The sequence below is a fragment of the Phyllostomus hastatus genome, unplaced genomic scaffold (genome assembly GCF_019186645.2).
Source record: "Phyllostomus hastatus isolate PE091 unplaced genomic scaffold, TTU_PhHast_1.1 phas_contig_196, whole genome shotgun sequence".
In the NCBI taxonomy this organism is placed as follows: Eukaryota; Metazoa; Chordata; class Mammalia; order Chiroptera; family Phyllostomidae; genus Phyllostomus; species Phyllostomus hastatus.
This window is the reverse complement of record NW_025333709.1, coordinates 18,182,905-18,203,867: the sequence shown is the minus strand read 5'-3', so window position 1 is coordinate 18,203,867 and position 20,963 is coordinate 18,182,905. Positions and strand designations below refer to the sequence as shown.

General features: G+C 34.6%; 1 protein-coding gene across 4 annotated transcripts in view; it reads right to left on the bottom strand.

Moving 5' to 3' along the window:
- The window catches only part of PCDH7 (protocadherin 7), a 405,370-nt gene that overhangs the window by 212,801 nt on the left and 171,606 nt on the right, over window positions 1-20,963 (bottom strand). For 2 of the 4 annotated variants that reach the window (XM_045834092.1, XM_045834095.1), the window contains exon 2: window positions 3,145-3,361. In XM_045834092.1, coding sequence (XP_045690048.1) covers window positions 3,145-3,361 — 217 coding nt within the window. The remainder of the gene's footprint in view (window positions 1-3,144; window positions 3,362-20,963) is intronic. The other 2 variants (XM_045834093.1, XM_045834094.1) reach the window with 2 other exon arrangements.

Sequence of the window (20,963 nt, the reverse complement as noted above, 5' to 3'; positions counted from 1 at the left end):
ACATTCCATTATCACATATTTTATCATTGCTCGACTTTCCACCATGAACTCTACATTTTAAAATATTTAATTACACTAAGTGTATTGTAATAAAATAATAAATAACCAATTTTCTCGATCTTATCAACGAATTGGTTTGAAATAATCATAAACTGATAATAATTAGTTAAAGGGGAAGAAAATATATTAGTGATTTTGTTCATGAATAAATGTATAATTCATAAAGGTTTTCTTAAAACATTTTTAAATGGTATAATTTCCATTACTTCTTTCCAGAACCCATGAGGCATGAGTACCCCAGATTTGGATTTATCAGAATCATGGGAATAATTCTAATTATGAGACTCAGCTTTCAAGAAATTGTTTAGTCTTAGTCTTTAGTCTTTCTGAACCTATAAGAGAGTAAAATTTCATTTGTGATCTGTCATTCACTAGGTTGGAATATAAAGTAAAACTTGTTATACAAAGAAGTAAACCACAGGCCCACTTAATGAAATTTTGTTTATCATGTTAAAATATAGAAACCAGACAAAGGCTTTTATAAAAGAGGGGCATTTCATGGCTTATCTACTTAAATTTTCCTGTGTTCAGTTATGGCCTACCTATGGCATCTGTGAAAACGTATTTTTGTCATCAGCTTTGTCCCAACCTACACTCAGTTTGCATTAGGACATTAGAATGTTAGAATGTTGTATAGTATTGCACTGAAAATTATCTTATAAATTTTACAATGAGTGTTAATCCCCAAAATAGTTTTAACTGTACTGTTTCACATAGGTTAAAATTCAAGGAAAATATTGGAGGTAATAATAATTAGAAACTAGGACAGCGTCCAAAAAGGTATTTTCATGGAAAATCCAATACAAATCCTGATTAAAACCTAACCAAGCAAAACACTGTCGATTACCTGGATTCCAATTAAATGTGACAAATGGATACTTGACAGGTTTCAATTCCAATTCTATTTATGTCAGAATGACCCATTAATATTGAAAATGAAATTACCAGAATTCAAGCAATACGATTGTGCTTTACAGCTAGATGGAAGTCTAAAAACTTGGACCTGACCGAACTCATTCAAATGTCAGTTGCTACATTTGGATCACCCAAAGTGAATCACATCTCCTTCCGTCATTACCTATAGATTAGGGCTAACATGAATCACAGCTAGCAGATGACAAATCGTTACGTAAACTCCGAATTTCAAGTGTCAGTCACATAAAAAAACAAGAAAAATCAGTTACATTATGATGGTTCTTACTGCTGCCAAGACTAAAAACATAGTTATAAAAAATAACTAAAAGTCTTTTTTGGTAAATGTGTCTTAATGAACTTTCTAGTCTCTAATAAGCTCATTTGTAAAGTTTTCCCTGACATGTACGTTTCCTACGAGTAAATGGTGTGTGTTTGTCATATATAATTATTTTAATTGTTCATCATTTCTTAATTTTAAAGGCACTGACGATCCTTAAACAAAAAAGCTATTAAAATATGATTGTAATGCCAATACAAAGTTTCTTTCTATTAATGTAGCTGACATAAAAAATAATTAATCATTATGTTGTTTACAGTGAGACAAGTACTTTTAAAAACACAAATCAAATTAAATGGTATCATTGAAAGGCAATCACAGATATAGTAATACCTTTAATGAGTTAACCTGACTTCCTAGGTATGTGTGTGCATGTGTGTGCATATATCAAATTTGGCAGTATTCTAAATTTAATTTTTTAATTTTGTGCCAAGCTTTTCAAACATATTTGCCTTAGATATATATTCATAAGCATTGCAATTCATATCAAATACTTTATACTCACTTAAAAATACTGAAGTTAATTCTTAAAAACCATACCAAACTCCCATCCACATAAGCACACACCACCATACACACAGATAAGCATGCCTTTATAGCCATAAGGCAAAATGCCATGTAAACTCTAGATAATTAATCAAGAGGGACTACCAATCACCAGACCCTGATATCATATCACTGAGATAACAATGTGGAAAAATAATTATTTAACATTGTTCATATTTGCAGTAATTTAACTTGGGGACACTTACGTATTACTCTCAAATGTTGAGTTTTAATATTAATAAGTTATCTTCCAGAAAAAATCAAGTTTATCCTGCATTACTATGCTCTTTTTGCATATAATCACCAGAGAAACTGGTATACAACTAAAAGTTAAAATGTCTTAGTTCACTTGAGGGGTGGAATGATGAAAGACAAATTAACTTCAGGTTTTCATGAGATAAAATGTGTGTGGCTCCCCTTATTCTCCCTACATATAATATCTTTTTGTACTGAAACAATAATAATAAACTTAATAAGAAATTCACCATTCCATTATGAAACAAAAGCCCATTCCTCAGACATTTACTTATTACCTAAAAAAAAATACATCTAATTGTCTTTGGGGACATAAACAAATGTATACATTTTATAATTACTATTTGCAATTTTAATTTGATAACTTAAAGAAAAATGTATATAAAGCCAATTTTTGTAGTAATTATGAGAATCATCGCACAATGGGATAAGAATATAAAATACTATGATTTGCTTTCCTCCCATTTCCTTGCACAAAAATGAGTAAAACCTTATCCTTAAGTCACAGGGGAATTATAGTAGAATGTACAATATACTTTTGAGAACAAGATAATACTGTTCTCCTTCTTAACTCCATTTCAGCTATCACTTGAAAGGAAATGTTTGAAAGTGTTTTTCTAAATACCTAGGAGAAGAGTAAAGTTTGCGTGCTGTCATTCCCTTGCACTAAGACCAGATAGTTGCAATTGAAGAAATAGTTGCATGACAAAAATGAACAGAAGAAAACAATAACACAAGACCTTTCTCAAATTGCTGTCGTTTCAGTATTATGCACTAATTTAGCTTTTTTTCATAGTATTATTCTTATTTGTAAATGTGTTTATATCTGACAGACTTTTACAATAGCAAATTTTATCTATGAAATTATGTTTCTTTATTTGGCATTTTTGTACTTTAGGAAATCTTTATTATTTCACATAGAATAGTTTTAGTGTCAGCTGGTTTATTGTGGTTTTAGACTGACCTTCATGAGTCTACTTATTACAGCTCACTAGCGTGATTATGTGTGTGGATGTTGTGTTTGCCCCTACCATTTTCCATATGCTCTGCCTCACCAACACTGCCATCCGGCGTGGTCCTTTCATAGTTGTCCTCTGGGAGTGGAAGGGCACCCAGTCTTGGCCCTGATGAACTCTTACTGCTTGGTGTTTCTGACTCCTCCAGCCCGCTGTCATAGCAACTCTGCAGTGACCCCTGATGTGGGTCCTGAGGCTGACTCACAACAGAAAACGTCACTCTACGAAATGGCTGTAAAAGAAAAGATTCTGAATGTCACTAAGGTAGAAGATTGCACATGATCTTATTACAAATACATCAGTTATACACATTAAGGTCTACCGACAACTAATTTAATACAAAATGGTTAATATAATATGTAGAAATCTATTTGGTTAACTCTGAATTATCTGAGGCAAAACTTAGATTTGATTATGCAAACGCTCAAAATTCCTTTTCTGAAACAGAGATAGGAAACAGCAATGTCACTGACACACACATCTAAATCTATGTTAGTTCCGCATATTCAGTCTTTTTCTGTTCTGTAGCCTTCACTTCAAATATGCTTTTCACAAATAGACTATAATAACAAGGGTCAGTGATTCAGGAAAGAAAGAAATATTGAATCAATCCATTGTAAGAAGAATTCACTTTTAAATAATTTTCCACATAATGGTTAAAAATGAGTGTTCTGGCAGATGATTTAAACTATTAAGGGTACAGCTGATAAATAGAAATTTAGATGCAGTGCTAAAAAATAGGAATACATTGCCTACTTCATTCATATTAAAATATTACCTATTGACCTTGAATTTTAAATGTAGTATTGCAATAATAGATAAAAGTTCTCTTAACCAGAGAATGGAGAATAAACCAAAAAAGTTTAATTGTTTGTGATTTCTATGACTATAACTTGTTCTAAAAAAACATCGCATACAACCTTTGCACTGGATTTAAAAAGTGTTGCAGATCTTTGTATAATTTGGACCCTCACTTTACTCTGATGCTGGTTTTGGCTGGACTTAAAAATTCACTCTGCGTGGAATTTGCACATTATTGTAACTATAAAATAAAACAACAAAAAAGGCTCATTAAGAAAACAAAGTAATGCCATGCATCAACAGTGTGATATAAATAACATCTGAAAAAAAAACAAGATGAAAAAATTCTGTAATGTCTGTTTCAGGTCATTCATGCAATTGTTGGGTCCATTAAGCTCTAGTATGATTTGAAACTGGCATAAATGTATAGATTTTTAAAACCTATAACTTATACTGTTCCATTTCATTATGAAGTATAACACCAATGCTGCCAGGAAATAGTGAGAAAGGCAAAGAACCTTTTTTGCACTTTTGTAGCTTGAATATTAATGGTAAAAATCACTAATTGAAACCAGGACTGGTAGAATTTTTTAAAATGTTAAGGATTATAGACACATGATAGATTACAAAAGGGAAAATTAAGAAGAATTGTGACATTTTCTCCAAATTTATAAACTGGCTTTGTTACAGACAAGTACATATCTCCACAAATCTTCCTTTTCTTTTGTTTCAGATAGAAGATTGGCCTACTACTTGTAACCCAGTACCTCAAGTTATTTGTATTATACAGTCACTATAAAATCTTCTTTTTCATTCTAGGTCAAAATCAAACTTTTAGAATTACTGAATTAGATCACATGGAGGGTTATCATTGGGGAGGAGGAAAGAGGAGAGTGGAGGAAAAGGCACAGGAAATAAGAAGCATAAATGGTAGGTACAAAATAGACAGGGGAAGGTGAAGAATAGTATAAGAAATGAGAAGCCAAAGAACTTATATGTACAATCCATGGACATGAACTAAGGAGGGGGGGATGCTGGGGAGAGGGGGTTGAAGAGCATAGGGGGGAAAGGAGAGAAAAATACAACAACTGTAATAGCATACTAATTAAAGTATACTTAAAAATAAAAGAACTGCTGAATTTTATTGTAAAGGGAAAACATTGAACTCACATTCTCTTCTTCATAATGCTTTACTGAATTGGTACTGCAGTTTTTAAAAAATTACAAAATACATCTAGTACAAAGAGCACACACATCACCGAACAAAATTTACTAAGTAAACCCTATTAAAAGAAACACTGTCCTTATTTTATTGATAATTCTTATATGCATTTACAATAGTGTGACTGTGATATTTTACTTTACATGTAAGAAAGTATAGAAACCACTTTATATTTATGATGTTTTATCTTATGTGTACATATTTTCTTTTTTTTTTCATTTATCACTCTCAGCTGACTGCAAACTGTCTCTGATACATTTTATGTCTTCAATCTCACCTTGGAAATGAGACCACTGACAGTGTCCAAACACCACATTGTTCTGTCCACAGAAGACACGCACCAAAGTATATACTTCTGAACAATGATATTTGAATGACAATGTTGCATTCAGGAAAGCACAACCAAAGGTCATGGAGACACATTACAACTTCCAGACAAAGCAATGATTAGATAGATAGATGGATGGGTGGATGGATTGCTAGATGGATGGATAGATAGATAGATAGATATGAGGGGAAGGAGGGTCAAATTCTATTTTTTTGGTTTTCTTTTTATTTTATTTTATTTTTTAAATTTCATTTATTTGTTTTTAGAGGGGGGGGAGAGAGAAAGAGAGAGAGAGAAACATCAATGTGTAGTTGCCTTTTGTGCCCTCCCTACTGGGGACCTAGCCCACAACCCAGGCAAGTGCCCTGACTGGGAATTGAACCAGCAACCCTTTGGTTTGCAGGGCGGCACTCAATCCACTGAGCTACACCAGCCAGGGCTAAAATTGTATTTTAATGAGTCTAAAATCTTTTAGATTCAGTCTTTATTAATAAGGAATTTCAAAATTTATAAGGAAATACACAACTTGTACTTATAAATTGACAAAAGGAAAATGAGAAACAGAAATGCTGGTTCATTTTCATACAAAAATAGAAAAGAGAGTGATGCTTGGGTGCTCAAATGCTGGTTCCACCAAAAGTAATGATGGGCTAGTGTATGGGCAGGTGACAGGATATGCTTGCAATGACAAATGTCCAAAACAAAGTGATGATTTTTCTGTAATGTATTATAATAATAATGACAATGAACCTCTCAGTGTGTTTTATTTTCTTAACTTCCTACCTCATTTTAACTGTGAATAGTCTCCATTAAATATTTTATGTTACATATATTACATAATTTAATGTTACATATTAAATTTAATGATGGAAGAAAAATATTTTAATTTTAAAATACTGAGATCAGTGTATGTACTAAAAATACTTAGATTCATGAATGCTTCTTTTTGTACATAATGTTTTTATTTAAAGTAATATCTGAATAAATGAAAAATAATTCACGATAAAAATTTAAAGTAAAGAATATCACACAATGGATCATAAACTACCCCATCAATCATTTTTATATGCTTTTAAATTATCCCATTAGAATTCTACAGTTCATTATCAGCACTGTATTATTATCTCTTAAACACTATTTTGATAATTTAAATAAATAAAATTTTAGTGGCAAAATTTTTAAGTTGGCATAGGAACCAAATTAGTACAGAATCCTAAATCCACAATTCTCCAAGAGGCAGGTTTTAATTTCAGCAGTAAACCAACATGTAAATATTAGACAGATGGATGATAGTTAGACAGTCAAGTATTTCATAACCATTTGTCATCAGGTTAGGTCTATTGAGAAGAGAGATTTCACCAGAAAGTTATGACACAGAATTCATATTATTTATATATTCCAGGAATTGACTAACCCAGAAATGTAACATGTCGATTGTGTGGAGAGAGAATGAGTTGCATTATACATATAACTGTCAGCTTGTTAATCACAGATATTCTGAATTAAAATGATTTATTTAAGTGGTCATTCTTAAACCTAGACGTGCCAATGACCCAGAGTGACTTGTGAAAAACATAATGCCAGGACCTGTCACACAAGTAAATCAGTGTTCATCATGGGCCTGGATATCAGTGGTTTGGAAGATCTTCTCAGGTGAGGAAAAGGCAAGTGAAGGAAGAAGAAACCCTGCAATTGAAAGAACATATAAGAAGAGGCTAAAGAGAGTAAACTGACCCAGAAAATTAGCTGGTCCCCAAAGTGTCCACAGAGTTTTCCTGGAGAGTCAGTAAGAACTATTGCTTTGTCTCAAGATGAAAAATTATGGACATTTATACATCTAGTGACCTGAGGTGTCTGAAGCTTTGTATTTTTCTGTCTATGGTGAGAAATGATTTCATGTCCTACTCAAGCAAACTGGTCTTTCTGAAAGAGGGAAAGGCAGAAGAGCTTGAAAAAGAGTGTCAGCCTTCTAGCACTTTGAAACTGTGAAGTGAAAATGTATTTGAAAATTGAATGGGTTATGAAAGAAATAGGTCTTCAGGAAAATCCTTCCAAAATTTTTGAGAATTATAAATATGAGGAAGCAGAAGTAAAATATTTTATTCAGGCAAATGAATGACCTAATTAAAAGGGTGAAGTAGAAGACATCATCTGTCAAAGCTTTACCCAAAAAAAGGAAAAGGAAGAACTGTTGAAGGCAGAACATTATGCTAAAAAATGGAGAACCACGGAGAAACAGTAATGGGCAGCCAGACCTGTGAGGGTAATTGGACCCAGGCAGTAACTCACTATACGTCCATTTGTTTTATACACCCTATTGGTTTCAAGGATGCTCCAAAAATGCCTCTACACATTTAAGAAATTAAATCTTATAGCTATGTAAAAACAGATACAATATAATGTGACCACATTTTCAATAAAAAGGGGTACAGAGATGATGCGAAACCTGCTTGGGAACTTAGGGTAAGCATTGCGGAGGGGAGATTTGTGGGCTGAGACTTGTAAATTGTTTCACAGCTAATATATATTGGAGGGCTGGTTATACATTCCACAGTTGGGGCCAGCAGCAAATAATAAAAATGAGGGTTTGTAGGAAAACTAGGTCACTTTTGAAACACAGAAGCCAAGGAAGCCAATCATTTCTGGAAATAAAGAAAATATGCTCAAAAGCATCGGAGACATTGAGAAGAATACTGACTACCATATACCCATTGGATTCATCCATTAGAAGTTCATTGTGGCTATGAAATCTCTACATTCTGCAGGACAATATTTCATTAGACCAAAGGAAGTAAAAAACCAACATGTAAATATATAGAGAAATGGAGAAAGTGCTGTTAGACTACTTATTTTAAAAATATGATATAGAGGAGTAGCATCACAGTTAAAATAAAAAGATTTGTGTTAATAGTGTAATTTATTGATCTATATTTTTGTCTTTTTTCATGGTATTGAAAAATTGCTTTAAAGTAAATATTTAAAGATGCAAGAAAAAAAGGGTGCCTCCTAACATAAAGTGGTTGGTGAATGAAAGAAATTAGAGAAAATAGGTAACCCAAATAGAATAAGAGATAAATGAGATTAAAAATAAATTAGAAAGGCAAGGTAAATTGTACATGTTGAGGAAATCCAAGCATGGTGTGTGTGTGTGTGTGTGTGTGTGTGTGTGTGTGTGTGTGTGTGTGTGTTTCATGAGAAAAAATCGTATAGCAGAAAGAGATTCTAGTCCAAGCAACTCTACTGATTCTCTGTTGACCTCACACAAGTTAGCTGACCCTTGGTTCTTCCGCCTTAGGCTCAGGGTCTGTAAAATAGAGATAATAATACTTGCTCCTTACTAACTTAAGTTCCCTGAGAGATAATGAGATAGTTTATAGAAAGAGCCTTGAGCTTCCTCAAAGACATATACTATAAAAGGTATTATACCTCAGGCCACAGCTGTACAGCTGTATATCTTGAACTATCTCCCATTATGTTTTAGGTTTTTTATCCTTTAATTTAAAAAAAAATACATTACTGGCCCAATAATTCACAATGCTTTTTAAACATAATTTTTAAAAATCATATGAAACTTTAAACCTAATTCTCTTATTAATGCAGCAAGTTTTTATTGTTTTAAATACAAACTGTTTATAAAACAAATATGTGCATCCATTGCCACATTTTTTCAAAAACTATTTGAATGTAATCAATTTAGTAAGCATGAACATTCCTATAGCTGATAATTTTAGAATGGCACTTATCAACTAGCTTTCTACTCCACTATGACACACTGAAGACTTTCACTTCAAGACACCCTACTATGAGAGCTTCCCAAATATTTTAGAGGTTGTTACAAATATACTAAAGGTAACTCCAGGTCATATGCAGCCACTGAAATATTGACGAACCTTCACCATCATCCTAGTCCCCAAATGATGGAATGCATTAGAGTTGACATGGACTTAAACTACTGTAGGCTGGGAATCATCATTTTTCTACGCTTAATATAATTTTATTGGATTTATTTTCTGGAAAGTTAGGCCACATGAGAAGTTGGGCAAAAGCGTTAATGGAGAGGACCTCTGCCCTTGATTCTCATGCTCACATTGTAGGTGGCCAGGAGGATGGCCACCTCTTCCTGCCCTCCCCTCCTCAGTGGAAATGCTGATGACACCGGGCGAGGTAGGGATGTGTGACTGCAATAACCATTTCCATACAACATTCACCTTAGACCCTTGTCAAGGCGAACAGAGCAAATAAGAATGGTTTCAGTTGGGTGCTCTGGGGTGTACAATGTTTTATACTCAGTAAATGTATTTGCTCATTAATATTTTTTATTATTTATCTGAAAAAAGTGAACGGATGCTACTAGCAATACACAGGGGAACTCAGGGTCAGGAGAAAGAGCCTGGTCAGAATACGCACATTTGGATTAGAGAAATAAGGCTTGTGTTCTAATGGCATCATTTCCAGGGGTGAAGCATTTACAAGGGGAAGATGTGATGAGCGTTTGATTCGTTATTGTTTTTTGTAAAATTGCATCTCCATGATGGATAATGTAAATTACCAAACAGGAAACCTAAATCTAGGCATTATAGCAGGTGTGCTGGCAACCAGATTTCATCCTGCTCCTATTCAGAGGGTTCAAAGAAAGTTAAGTTCACACAACTCACAGTTTTCTAAACAGAGATTAAAAAAAAAAAATCTAAAAAACTGATGTCCAACTCAACTACAACTACGATAACTGCTTCATTTTATTATTTTATCTTGCAAGTAGTCATTATTTTTTTAAAATTGTACAGAACCATATAATCGCCTTCTTTTCTGAAAGTGCTGATATAATACCATGTACTATTTACAATCTAACATTGTTCGGAAATTTAATTTTTAAATTAACATGAATATGCCATTCTGTTTTTGGAATACTATCATTGCCAAATATGTATAACATTTCCAAGTGTTATTTTAAAAAAAAGTTGTCACTAAGTTTATTTATAGTTGCTAGGAAAAGCAATAGAGACCAGATGCATATTAAAAATATATGAATAATAATACATTTATTTTTCTACATTTTTGATCTTCACCCAAGGGTATATTTCTTGATTTTGAGGGGGGGGGTGGTGATAATAGATGGAAGGCAAATATATTAAAGTATATCTGTTTATGGGATATAATACTTGTTTTCATGATATAATGTTTACTTTTTCAAATCCTTACTAGAGGATATGTTTATTGATTTTGAGGAAGAGAGAGACAAAAAGGGAGATAGAGAAGGAGGCACAGAGAGAGAGAGAGAGAGAGAGAGAGAGACTGACGTGAGAGAGAAACTGATTGGTTGTCTCGCATATGTGCCCTGCCCGATCAGGGACTGAACTTGAAACCTAAGTATGAGCCCTGACTGGGAATCAAACACTCACCTTTTGGTGTATGGGATGCTCCAGCCTTTTAATCTAACTATTAAAAATCGATAAGCACTGACTGGGTTGCTCAGGTGGCTACAGTATCGACCCATACACTGAAAGCTTGAGAGTTTGATCTCTGGCCCATCTCTAGTTAGGGCACATACCTAGGTTGTAGGTTTGGTCCCTGGTCGAGGCTCATGTAGGAGCATTTGGGAGACAACCGATCAATGTCTATGCCACATTAATGTCTCTCTTTCTCTCTCTGTCTCTCTCAAGTCAATAAACATACCCTTGGATGAGGATTTTTAAAAAGTAAACATTACACCACAAAGGCAAATAGATCTCATAATCAGACATACTTTAAAAAATTTGCCTTCCATCTATCACCATCACCAAAACCTTCTAAGTTATAACCTGTACAATAAAAGTGGCCAATTTTAGAGAAGAAAAAATAAATAAAACAATAGAACCTTGGGAGTATCCTATTTTACACAATACTTACAGTAAAGGAGAAAACAGCATCGGGGTGAGAGTGCAGAAATTCCCCCTCAAGGTCTGTTTCATATAACTCTGGGACTCTGCATTTACAGGGATTTTATTTGCAAGAGGATAGGACCCTCAGGATGCCACAGGAAAGAACTTCAGGTTCAATCTCTTTCCCTATTGAATACTGCTCTGTGTCTTACAGACAACTTTATTGAGAACTTTAAATGTGCACCTTCCTCTTTAGCTTCAATAGTTTCTCAGTAAATCTCCTTATCTGGAACTCACATACAGCTGTCTCAATCACATCAATTATTTCTGAATGAGCTGAAAAGGCGTTTTTATTTTTTCCAATTCACTCGGTTACGTCCATCAAACAGACTTCTAATGACTCTCTTTGTCAGTCAGAAAGCACCGAAACAGTCACGGAGCAGAACATGGCAGTATTAGGAGAAGAGCTGCATTTTATTTTTAAAGAGGAACTAAGGCTGTGAGGTTTTTCCTTGCAGATGTCCTGGTACTTGATTGCTCTGCAAACATTTTCAACCAGTGTTAGTGGTTACCGTCCAAACATATCCAGGATTCCAGAGAGCATTAGTTGGAATATGTCTGGCAGAATCTTCAAACAAACTTTAATCAGGTCTTTTAACTTTTTAGGGGTGTCTTCCTTTGCTGACATCTCAAGATTCTTCTTTACTTCAAACTGCATTTCTTTCTTTTAAGTCAACAGCACATGAAAGAACATTAAAAAGAAGCATGCTGAGACATTTGGGTTAATTAAAACACTAATTTGGGGAAGGAGTTGTTATATAACTATATTTCTTTTGACTTGTATGTAATTATATTTTGACATATTTGTTCACAGTTGTACTTCAGAAACTAAGAATGCAGGTGATATGTTATCATCCTTAGTCCAGGAGTGATAAACTGTTTAATACTGCAAAAGAACAATTATGACAATATAAAATTACTAACTTTTATATTCCAGGAAAGATCTATTCTTTTTACTTATGTTCTCGGTTCTCCTTACACCATCCCTACATGGGTCCTTTTAATATTACGATATTATACATGAGAAAAATAATAAATTTCAATATTTAAACTACAGCAAGAACTACTACAGCATATAAATACAAATAGGTTTCTTATATTTTTACCATAATGAAAAATATCAGGAAAAAGAATAGCCAAAGCTTTAAATTCTTAGGAATGTATGCAAACATATTTTAAAAGTAGATATTTGCTTTAAAACATATATTGTGGGCCCTCTATATTGTTGGACACAATTGCTTGATCTTTTGTTTGCTCTTCTTGCTAACTTCTTTTAAACTTGGTTCGGGATAAGCAAACGTTTTTCTGTAAAGGGCCTGAAAGTAAATATTGTAGGTTTTAGCTGTCTGCCACAACCACTCAACTTGGCTATTATGGTACAAAAACAGCCATTAATGATACAAAATTAAATAAAGCATGGCCATGTTCCAATAAAACTTTATTTATGGAAACAAAAATTTGAACTTCATATAATTTTCCCACTCTGAATTTTTTTCAACCATGTAACATTATAAAAAATGAAATATAAAAATATAACTTTTCTATTGCATTATTATTTTAAAATTTGTGGACTTTTCAACAAGGATATAAAGTCCTCATGAACAATATTTCTCCATTGTAGCCCTATTTCAATGGCAGTACCTTGAAAATCGTTTCTATTCAATTTTTAGTTATTAATGTTTTGATATTTCTTGTCATTTTTGGAAATTACTCTGAACTGGGAAATCTGAAAACTTGGATTTGAGTACTTTCTTTGATATTAAGTGTGAAATCCAGGGAAAAGATTAACTTTTCAGCTTTTTCACCTTCAACATTACAATGGAGTTGTAGGTGATGGTACTTAATATCTTTTTCAGTTCTTTAATTCTCTGAAACTAAAGGGACTGATGTGTTGCATCGGGGAATAAATAGTTGAAGTCAATAATTTTTAAATTGACTTTGCTCACCCATTAAGAAATTCCTTAGTACATTACATGGCATCATAAATATTAACACATCTTGGAATGTATTTACTCATAAAACAAAGACCATGAACAAACATATGCATGACAATCAAATATTTTAGGCTATTACTGTAATGAAAAGCTACCATAATGGTGTAGTACCCTTGGGCTTACATCCCTGTTAAAAAGTAAAGATACTCTCCAATGTCAGCTCTATGGAATAGGCTCATCTAAATTTTCCCTCCCTGTGAAACCATCTCCTCTGTGGTTCCTTCTTTGACTCGACCACATAAAACTGTTCATTGAGTTCCCACTGTGTGCCAGAGGCTGTGAGTCCTTATTCATCTCTGAAATGCATGATTTCAACAGCAGAGGTTAGCAAGGTTGGTATGAAATGCAAAGGTGAAAGCATGCTGGGTCATGATTGGACTTCACTTTGCTATTCATTTTAGACCCTACATACTCCCTTGTAGGTTTCTATGTTTGCATGCATAGAGAAATGGGAAGGCAGAGGGAGTCCTAGTTAGGAAAAGAGACTATTGACAGGCAACTAATGAGAAAAAGACTTTCTTGGCAATGACATTCAATCCAACAAAGACTTATTAAGCACTTGTTGTGTGCCTACCACTGTGCCAAAAAATCTACATGCTGTAAATTCAAGCATTAAGCTCCCTGAGGCAAGTGTAAAGTAATCATACAAAAGCACTAGCAGAATACAAGAAAGGTTTTTTTCCCCTTTCACTATTGTGATAATCATCAAAAGCTCAGTTCACATGCCACTCTCAGGTGCTTTGCATGACTACTCCCATACACTGAGTTCCAGAAGCGGCTGAACGACATCGATAAACCTATGTCTTAAAGGCACAGCTGGACTTACTCCATGGCTATTCAAGGGGGTGATGCTGAAAACCAAGCAGAACTCCTATAGGACTTCCCAGGCTTCCAACTACTAAAACATTAAAAAATGAACAACAACAACAAAAAGAAGGACAAAATATCCCTTAAAAAGCTACCTCCTAAAATGCACAGAAGCTTAGAAGCACAGACAGGAGCCTGTCTCACAAGCACCTGAATTAATTCTTCTACACTGAAATGAATGAAAATGAAATGTGCATTTTAGGACCCACTCAAAAGATGCTCCAGATTTTTTCCCTTTTCTTTTTTAGACGTTTCACCTGAGCTGTACGCTTAAAATCTGTTTAGGCAACTATACACATTTAAGATTTTTGAGTTTTCATATTCTGTGGAATTGAGGTTTCTATCCTTAGGTAGCTTTCTCTGGTCTGGTTGGATTTAAATGTCTGACAGGAATCAGGACAGGCAGATGGAGTAAGGCTCTGAAGTGTTACTGAAGCCTTTATCATGGAACTCACTTGAAACCTAACTCTTGAGCCAGAGTCTTCTGCTCCCCAGGTGACCCATCTCGTCTGCCTTCCCTTCTGGCTCACTTGCTCTATCTTACTGGTCTGCTCTTGGTTACAAAGAAGAACGACCAGTGTCCACAGGGGAAAATGTACCCAATACTCTGTATATGCTAACTGTCGTTCCTTTGGTCAAGTCAAATGACTTAAAAACAAATCAGTGAAAGTGGGAATCACAGGCAGAAAACGGACTCCATGCACAGGTAACCTCACATGCAAAGAGGTGTTTAAGACCGCTGACAGAATTTGCTAATCAGTTGAACTTACGTTATTGATAAATTATCTGGGTGTGCCCAATGCAATTACAAGGGTTCTTAAAAGTAGAAGGGTAAGGAAAGAATGAGGTTCAAGTGATACAGTGTTAGAACTGTACTCACCTTTACTAGCGCTGAAGAAAGAAGAAGAGATTGCGTGCCAGGGATTGCAGTAGCCTCTAGACAGTACTAAAGGCAGGGAAGGGAGCAAATATTCCCCTAAAATGGTAGCCTTTTCCAACCTTTTTCATTTCATGGCACACATAAACTAATTACTAAAACTCTGTGGCACACCAAAAAAATATAATTTTCTGACCAAAAATCAGTATAATTTTGAATGCTTTACAAAAAAAGTAGTAACAGTAGTAATTACCTATACTTTTGCTCCAAAGTGACTTTTTTAAAAATCAGATGCCTACACTTGTATATAAGGATTTCTACTAGCAAAAATTAACCATTCAGATGCAATGTTATTATGCAATGTGACCAGTAAGATGCAACTCTTATTATATGACCTGTATATTTATGGTCCAAGACAGAGCATTCACATCACATGGCTGTTGTTGTGTTGTCGTCATTTTTCATTTGACAATTTAAGAGCAAAAGAGGTCAGTGCCCCTGACTAAACAGTCAGGTATCGTATGTCTTAAATAGTCTCGCAGTACACTGGTTGACGATTGCCACTCCAGGGCGTCCCAAATAAATTCTGCCTTGCCAATACCTTCATATTAGCCCAGAGAGGCCCATTTTGGTTCTTGCTTCAAAAACTACAAGACAACCACTTATCATAGTTTTAAGTCATAAATTCTTAGTAATGTGTTACAGTAGCAACAGGAAACATATACAGTAGGCATGGAGGCTGAGGCATGGTGGGGAAGGAAGAGAAGAAGTAGGGCACTTGGGTTTAGGCTTTACACTGATAGGAGATTAGACTCATCACTCGAAGGTAAATCGGTGTTGTATTTCTGGAACACCCCACTGTTGGGCGTGTAATTCTAAAGACTATATTTATTCTACAAAACACTCATATATGGTGTTGCTTATTTTATGTTGAAAGTGTTTAATAAGTGTAACGGTGTTAAAATAATCTTTATAACCTTATTTCCAAAGTATTCTTTTAATACAATAAAAAAAATGCCAAACAAAAGAAGGAAAAAAATGAAGTGGACTAGTTCTTTGCCCACCTGTCCATGTGAAGAAAACCACCTCAAATTTGTATTTCAGTCCTCTCTTATCGGATAACCAATATTATATTTTCAGAAATCCAGATTTCTTTTTTTAACATGAATTACGTATAAGTTGAATAAACTTGGGCCACTGAGTTCATTCTTCCGAGCCAAAACTCATCTTTTGTAAGTATGAATGATACTCTTTACCTTTTAAAGATGCAATGAAGACCCAATTTGTCTTACAAGTGTAACAGATTTTATGTTATAGAGTGTTCTATAAATGATAACAGTGAACTGAGCCCAAAATTGTATCTATAGGCCAAAGATTTCAGGAGCTAATGTTGACATTTAAAAAAAATCATGAACCTGGAAGAAATAAATTCTTTCCATCACACTAGCATAAAAAAAAGCTAATAATGAGTGTCTTCATTTTTAAGAATAGCCTAATCTACACTGGAGAGACAGAATAAATTCTAATTGATATTGAAGTTACTATATTTGTAGATATTGTCTCTTCTCTGCTACCTTCTCTCTTATTTCCACTTGGTTTTATACTTGAATATTAAAAAAAAACTTTTAGGTGGATAAATTTTTTGTATAAACACTAGAGCTCTTTAGAGGAATGAAGATGAATACATTCACCAAATAACACGCAAGCTCGCCGGCATGCTAAGGTTCCATAGGGAAAAGGGGGCAGTCACAACTTAACCCTAGCATGAGGACTCCAAAACAATTTTTATAAGCTAGGGCACGTAGCCAGAAACACGGACTGAAGTTTAATGTATAGCCCTAATTTGAAAATGTAGCTTAAATTATCCAATACTTCCCAAATATTATTCGAATATTGAATGTCACAAAAACAACTTGATTCATTTACTGCTTCCTTGAGAAAAAAAGGTTGAATTCTTAGGCTTATAGAAAAGGGACATTTGGAAACACGAGAGAAGAACAAGTAAGTCCTTGAGGCAATAACATCATATTTTGAGGACAGTCATATTTTATTAGCACTGCCACTATTTGGCTTTCTAAGCCTGCTTATATTTCATATCCAGAAGATAGTTGGGGAGCTATACCTAAAATAATATATTTTATTCCTTTCTTCTTTGGTTTTTACCTTATGATGTTCACAAGTCTCTGGTCTTCCCCCACACACACATAAGTTTATACACAATGCCATTTGTACATATAATTTAATGGGTATCTTAATTTTCATTTTAGAAGCACTAAAATGATAACTCTTCGGGCACCCATCGTTTCTGAAACTCATTATAGTCTATTAAAATGTTCCACTCAACAGTGCTTCTGCCCCTTAGATCTTATTAAATGCATTCCACATATTAAGAAATAACATTAACAATAAACCATGTAATTAAGTTAAATCTTGTATTCCGGTGGAAACACAATTGTGTTGGCATGTTGTGGTTTTTTTTCATGCTTAACTTCAATTCTTGAATGATAACTGCTTATATTGGCAGGCTGTGAATTAACTAGAGAGGCTATGTATTATCTTCATCAGTCTGACAGAGAACCCTGCAGTAAAACAGAAATACGTGGCTGAGCAAGAGACTTTCACGCTGCCACAACTGATCAATAGAAACAGGACCCTGTCTGGGGAGTGATCAGTAATTGGTAGCCGGCATTTCCCAGAACACACTGAAAGAAAGCAAAACCTCCTTAATGATATATTTGATAGTGTCTGTACTTAAAATGCATAGTGATATTCCCTAACACTCATTGATTGCTCACCATGTGTCCATTCTAAGCTTATTTAATTGTCTCAGCAGCGCTACCGGGTAAATGAAGAAACCAATGCCCACAAAGGAAACTTGCCCACAGTCGCATAGTTGCTTAGTGATCCACAGTTCAGCTCTTACTAAGCAACAGCTTCACTTTAATTGAACCCAGAGTAGTTGATAAACAGACAATAAGACTTCCACATATACTGACAAGAGCGGTGCTATAATTGAATATATTCTAACACAGACTATCTTATTTAAAGGCAAAGGATGGTAGAACAAGTACTCAGCTAAATAAAGTCAATTATTTTAGCCACTTCTGATAAAGGATTTTCAGAGTTTCCTTCAGCTGAAAAATTACACATTTAGGTTTAAACTCCACTAGACACTACCTGTAATTTGTTGTTGCATTTAAGCCAGTTGTAAAGGAAAAGATATGTAGTTCACCTTCGACCATGAGTGCTTAAGTCATTTTCTTCAAGTCCAAAAAACCTTCTGGATTTGTTTTATGCAGTTCAAATGTTCTCAGCTCTGGCTGCATATTTGAATTACCTGGGAAACTTAAAGAATATTGATTCTTGGACAACATCCCAAAATTATTTTGAGATAGGGCTCAGTAACTGTGTCAGCAGGGTTGAAAATGTACTCTGATCCTAAAATAAATGAGAAATCTTCCTAATTTCAATCTGCCAGGCTGGCAGAAAACTCAGTGCTCAACACCATATACTTACAAACTTAAGTGGAGGAGATAAATGTACTCATTCCTCTCTCTGTGTGGTTTTTGATGTACCATTTTTTATTTTAATAATCTCATTATATAAATGTATTTTATCATAAAATGTCTCAAATCCTCATGGAAGCAGATAGCCTATATTTTGAAAACAATTACAGAAAAACTTAAAATGAGTGTTCTTTATTCATTTTACCTCCTCTGCAAAAAATGACTTGGGTGTTTTATGCTGTTCCTCAACTGACAATTAACAATGTTTGACTGATGATAGTTCTATTTTTCAAGGTCATGGTTCAAATGTGCATTGCTATTTCGGACTTCATTTCCATGAAATCAGGTACTAGTTCTTCCTTTAACAGCAGGAAATCCAAGATAGGATGGTAACATTATTAAGCATTTCTAAAACCATACCTTTACCCCCTCATCTCCCTGTTAGCATGTCTTATGCTGTATTTTTTCACTTTCTTTTTTCTCTCGAACATCTCAAGTCATTCTACTAGCACACTGCATCAGTTCTCTAGGACAAATGGCCCTTTGGCTGTCCTGTGACTTCAGTGTGCACTGATTTGTGAACGCCCGTGGTTATGATAACCAGAGTATCTGTTCATTGCCTTCTGGATGGTGTGTTACGCCCTTCAGATAACACAGCATTGTTACCTAATTAAAATACTTGATGCCTCAAGGAAACCTTTCAGAGATGGTGTCAATTTTGAGAATTGAATATCGAAGGATTGAGAAAATTTTGAGAACAAAGATTGAACTATTTCAATGATACTTTAACTATTTGCACTTCAACTAGAAATACCACGGGACTTGCAGTTGCTACCTAACCTTTCTCATTTCATTTGTATTCTAAAATATGTCTTGGGTCCCTATTTTGCTCACAGTAGTTTTACCATTCATGATCTCCATGATTTAAGACAGGATATGTAATTCCTCCAAGTCTCAGTTTCCTAATCGCTAATGCAAGGGCAAAATGAGAGTACTTACATCAGAGTCCAGCTGAGAGATTTAAGTTGGAAGATCCAGTGAGTCCTAATATTTGTGTACATGAGAGTCACTTGAGATATGTTCAAATATTCAAAAGCTTCCTAACCCTCATTCAGAGAGTCTGCTTGTTTAGGAAAAAAAAAAAAGCAAACAAACAGCTAATTGTGATGAATGCCAAAATTTGGAATCAACTGATAGAAACCATGTAAAACACTGATCACAATATTTGTTTTATTATTATTACATTTGTTATTAACATTGACATTATTGTGGCTGATAATGAGATGCTCCTTATAGCTGGCCATAAAGTGGCAGCCAGGCCCACCCATTGTCAGGAAAATTTAGTTATGGTGTGAACAAGTTCCACGAACTGCAGTCATTCATTGCTCCAGCCACCCTCACACACAAACAGATGTAACTAGTTAAGAGTTCGGTTAAGATGGCAGAACATTAGAGTCATGGTCAAGTGGGTTCTAACCTAGAAGGCCTCTGGGGAAATTAAGGAGACAGATTTCAAAGGATGGAATCCCCAGCAGAGACAAAATCTGGTGCTTCATAAAACACAGGAAGCTTTGTAAAACAATATTTTCTTGCCCTGGCCAGGTAGCTCCATTGCGGTTAGAGTGTTGTCCTAATGAATCAAAGTTGCAGGTTCAATCCCTAGTCAGGATACACGCAGGTATCAACCAATGAATGAATAAATAAGTGGGTCAAACAAATCGATCTCTCTCTATATATATCTATAGATTATAAAAATCAAAAATAAAATACATATATTTAAAAATATTTTTCTTTACTTCATTAACATCCACTTTGGGATATACACACACATATATACACACACCATATTCTATCTTATCCCATTCTCTTCTTTAATTTGAAATGCTGGTTAAGATCTGCTAAATCAATTTTATAACCCATTACTGAGTCTTTATTGCATCATGAAAAAAGGTGGCGTTTGTTAAAAATAGAGATTTCAGCCCCACCTCTACCCCCAACTATGTTTTTAGTAGTTCTGGAACAGGAGTCAGGAATATACATTTTACAAGTAACCTAGGTGACTCAGATCTCTCAAAATACTAAATCCTATAAAGTTAAAAACTGCCTTCAGCTATAGCAGATCTCACTCCCCTGACATCGTCCACCTTCTTGCCCGCATATGCTTCTCTTCTGCTATAAGCCAGAACCTTAGACCTGACTCAATCCCATGCCTGGCACTGTATTTAACAGATGAATAAACTGAGGACCTAAGTGCCAGGAATAAATAAAAAAAACACATCAGATTTCACTTTTCTTTTCAATTCCTTCAAATTTTACACAGA